The sequence below is a fragment of the Cupressus sempervirens genome, chromosome 10 (assembly GCF_028749045.1).
Source record: "Cupressus sempervirens isolate cs-2001-9-10 chromosome 10, ASM2874904v1, whole genome shotgun sequence".
Taxonomy (NCBI): domain Eukaryota; kingdom Viridiplantae; phylum Streptophyta; class Pinopsida; order Cupressales; family Cupressaceae; genus Cupressus; species Cupressus sempervirens.
In genome coordinates this window covers 35,032,762-35,036,833 of record NC_143127.1, presented here as the reverse complement: position 1 = coordinate 35,036,833, position 4,072 = coordinate 35,032,762, and the positions used below count along the sequence as shown (strand labels likewise).

At 35.5% G+C, this 4,072-nt stretch overlaps 1 protein-coding gene across 1 annotated transcript; it reads right to left on the bottom strand.

Annotated features, from left to right (window-relative positions):
* Window positions 1–642: 642 nt before the first annotated feature.
* On the bottom strand, window positions 643–3,227 carry LOC149532432 (DNA sliding clamp PCNA). The gene is made up of 4 exons (XM_089805041.1): window positions 2,866–3,227; window positions 1,263–1,415; window positions 1,047–1,144; window positions 643–954 (listed from the first exon to the last, which is right to left on the bottom strand). The coding sequence occupies exons 1-4, from the start codon at window positions 3,182–3,184 to the stop codon at window positions 730–732; spliced, it is 795 nt and encodes a 264-aa protein (XP_089661167.1). The 5' UTR covers window positions 3,185–3,227; the 3' UTR covers window positions 643–729.
* Between the last annotated feature and the right edge of the window lie 845 nt (window positions 3,228–4,072).

The window sequence follows — 4,072 nt, the reverse complement described above, 5'->3', positions numbered from 1 at the left end:
GTATATATATTAGCAAAATTGGAAAATAATATTAGCTTGTTCTTATTTTGGAAATCTATAATCAAATTATTATGTGAAAATTTAACTTTAACTAGTCTTTAAGAGTTTCAACTATTTTTACATATCATTAACTTGAAAAAGTTTTGTTACATTGATGAAATAACAAGAATTTTAGGAAAACCTAAAATTACACATTATTTAAACAAAACAACCTAATTAATAAACATTATAGCTTTATAATTTTTATAAATCATTTTATTATAAATTTACAAATTTTATATTACAAAATACATGCTATTTAATAATTAATAATTATTATAACTTTATAATATTTATATATAATTTAAACATAAAATTATAAACTTTATGTTACAAAATATATACTATTTAATATTTAATCTATCTTAAATAAATGAACACCTAAAAGCACTATTACCATATTCATAAAGATTATCTCTCATTTCAAATATGAATGAACTATAGAAATCTACATACAAAATATTATTTGATAATACAAAAAATATTTAAATGCTTTTCCATATACGTCATGCAATGTGTAAAACCTAGATCAGATTAATTTTAGGGAGAATTAATAGCTCATCAGTAAGAACCCAAGCAACTCAAGGAATGCAGGCCGTCATATTGAAAAAAACCAGCGATTTCTTCAATTACACTAAAATTTAAAACAAGGGCTACAAACAATCATTCTCTAATGAGTGACACAAACTTTTAACTTCCAGCCATTTCTTCTTCCTCCTCAATCTTGGGAGCCAAATAGAAGCGGATGTAACCCATGTCTGCAATCTTATATTCGACAACCACGGGCAATTCAGATGACAAGCTTATAGTTACTGTATTAGAAAGTGGAGTTGCCTTTGTAAAAGAATTCATATATCTCAGAGCAAATGTTAATGACACTGGCTCCTGCATCTCAATGACGGTTGCCTCCTCTGGCTGTGAAACAGTACAAATGCACTAACATAAGCATTTCACATAAACCACCCTCAACTCAGAATAGTCGGATGGGTTAATAACTTGAAGATTACCTTATCGACAGAGGTATTTTGTCTGCAAACAATGTTAGCACTGCCAATGTCCCCCCGTGTTGAGAACTTCACGCCTTCCTTGGTTACAGAAATCACCACTGTACCAACAATGGCATAAAAAGAAAAAAGAACAAAACAAAATGTAGTTTAGATTACAGCATACTCAGCAAGCAAAAATGCATAATTGTAATCTGCTTTTAGTATAGTGTACTGTACCAGTGTCACCAATGCTGCTAAGATCTTTACAAATGCGAGCAAACTCCTGAGCTGGCATTCTCACAATTGCATGGTATTCTGATTCTGGAATTCCCAGATGCTCACTGTCTATGTCCATCAATTTCATTTCAAAATCTGAGATCTTATCTTGATCTGGAACAGGAAAGGGGATGTAAAACATCGTCAGGTAAAGATTAAACAAAGGTTAAAAGCACAGATAGAAACCCAAAAACATGAAAAAAAACAGATCAAATATTCTAAACTTACCTTGTAATCAAATATTTTAGATCATAGTTCATTGTATATCAATAGGCCGAAATAACAAGAACAGAAAAATGTTTATCATGAATATATCAAGGAATGTGACCCAAAAACACAGCTGAAAACTATAAATTTGCATAATCATATCCCAAAAAACCTGGAAACTAACAAAGGTTCACCATCTGATTCCCATAACATCAGACCAGGTCACAAATCTTGGTGAATAGTGATTGAAACCCACAAATCACAACAGAAAAGAACCTAAAAGAATAAATGAAGCTAAGGACTTCCACAACATTCGTGCGTTAAACAGTTTCTTTATAAACCACACCGCATGTAGTTCTTGCTAGGCATAAAATGCGGATCGAAAGTGTGAATGACCAGTAACAATGAACATAACTCAGAAATAATACCTATATACAGCAAAACACGCAGCTCACCGCCAACTCTAATTACATCCACAACAGAGGCAAGCACGGATTCCTTTTACAATTCGCAGAAGAAAACACAAAGATTTACATGCAGAATAAATGTTTCAATTACAAGTTATGAGCTACACTTTTCAGAACAGATAAAAGGCCCGAAACAGGGGAGATAAAAAAATGTGGCCGTTGGACTTCACACTTCCAAACGCCCAAACTCACGCACCAGAGAGTACTTAGATAGCCATGTTAATAGCAGATGCGAGCTTTTCACAATAAATTTGAAACGCTCGTTTATAAAAAAGCAAATGCCCCATCATACAAGCATTCTACCCACGTTCAAGTAACCCCCCACGAAGGGTCTATTAATCACCTATAAATACAGGACAGCTTGAACCCTTCAAAATATACTCTAATTGATGGCATAGTACCCAATCTTTCCACTAAGAGAGACGGCAGTGGCTGCAAGCCAAACTAGGCAAAATGCTCAAATCTTAGCTTGAGAAAAAATGCAGGCTTTTACCAGTGCCATACGAGGTCTACCATCTTCTAGTTAGCTCCGTTACCTACCCTACAACTACTCTGCTTGAAAGAGAGTGAAATCATTGAACAGAGGAACTGATTTATACAATAAGGGTTAAGAACCTTCAACAACCTCTTACATCAATATAAACAGGACATTTTCCGATCCAGAGACTTGTTTGTCGAATGGTTAGATGATTAAACAGAGCAACCCCAACCAGACCCCCAGACAATCATTCAACATTTTCAAACCAAATATACACATTTGATTGAACGGCTAGATGATTAAACAGAGTAACCTATTAGATCCACCAAGTATAGAACTGCATTCGCAGTTAAATTGGAACAGTGAGACCTATGGATGAAAAGGGTAGATCAAGGAGAAAAAGGGCACTTACTAGGGCTCTCAAACATGAAGGTAACAGTGTCGCCGCCATCATCGGCCTTCAGGGTAATGATATCATCATTGCCGGCACATTTGAGCATCTTGGCCATGTTGTTGAGGTTCATTCCCATGGACATGTTGCGATCGCAGCGGAAGTGCTCGAAACCTTCAGATCGGAGGAGGAGGGCGACGAGTGCCACGTGGCTGGAGTCCATGGCCTGCAGGGAGAAGCCCGTGGTTGAGCAGTCGAAGTTGGCGTCAGTGACGAGATCCTTAATGGCCTCCAACACCTTCTTCAGGAGGCTCCCCTGCACCAGCCTGAGCTCCAACATCTTCACCTTTTGCTCTCTAATGCCACACAACTCCTCGACTTGTAAAAGCTCAAATGCAAACCCTACCCTTTAAGCTGGGCGACCGTCGAATCTTTCAGCAGCATTGGCGGGAACGAGGGTTTGCTTTTCCCGCTACATTTTGGACACAAATTTAAATTTCCCTCCTAACAGTTGCTTCCTGAATTCTGAAGTACTCACTTCCTTACCCTTGACATTACTAGGCCTTAGGAGGTGCCTAAGGATGAAAATTGTATATATTGCTTTCTTTTTGGATGGTTTTGTATCATTTTTTTTTTTTTTTTATAGTTTTGTATAAATTTGGATTTGTTTTCCAATTTAATATTGTCAAATAAGTTATAGGTTGAATCTCTTTGACTAAGAGTTTAGGTCTAAGGGATCTTCAATTTGGGAGTGTTGTACACGACACGATCCCAATTTCATTATTCATGATGTCAAGGTCGTGTATTCAACAAGTTGGTGGACACATTACAAATCATTTAATTCCACCAAAAGAATAGGGGACTCTTTTTTATTTATAAGTTCATTGTTAAAATATAGTAATAATTTCAATTAAAATGTTTCATTGATTTTTATGATAAATTACAAAGGTGGAGTATTTCAAAATGGTTAAATTCATTAATAGCAAATAGAAAATTGAGTTGAGTCTTATGGGAATTTTGTTATAAGTTGATTTCAAATAATTTTAAAAATAAGAAATGAGAGGTAATTGTTGATCTCAGATTGGTTTTGACAAGTGAAGGTCAACACACTTGAGCCATTTACTTAGTTCATGTCAAACTAGTAATACATGTCGAGCACAACATGTAAATATTAGACCATGTCTAGTTGCAATGAGTGTTGAGTCACTCATGTGCTAAGTCGCTCAAG

Bases quoted from the DNA above. Each gene is read 5' to 3' on its own strand.
- LOC149532432 (XM_089805041.1), bottom strand. From the start codon at position 3,184: ATGTTGGAGCTCAGGCTGGTGCAGGGGAGCCTCCTGAAGAAGGTGTTG. The intron at 1,416-2,865 runs GTAAGTGCCCTT...TTCCTGTTCCAG, and splicing joins CTTCATGTTTGAGAGCCCTA to ATCAAGATAAGATCTCAGAT. The intron at 955-1,046 runs GTAATCTTCAAG...ACTGTTTCACAG, and splicing joins AAAATACCTCTGTCGATAAG to CCAGAGGAGGCAACCGTCAT.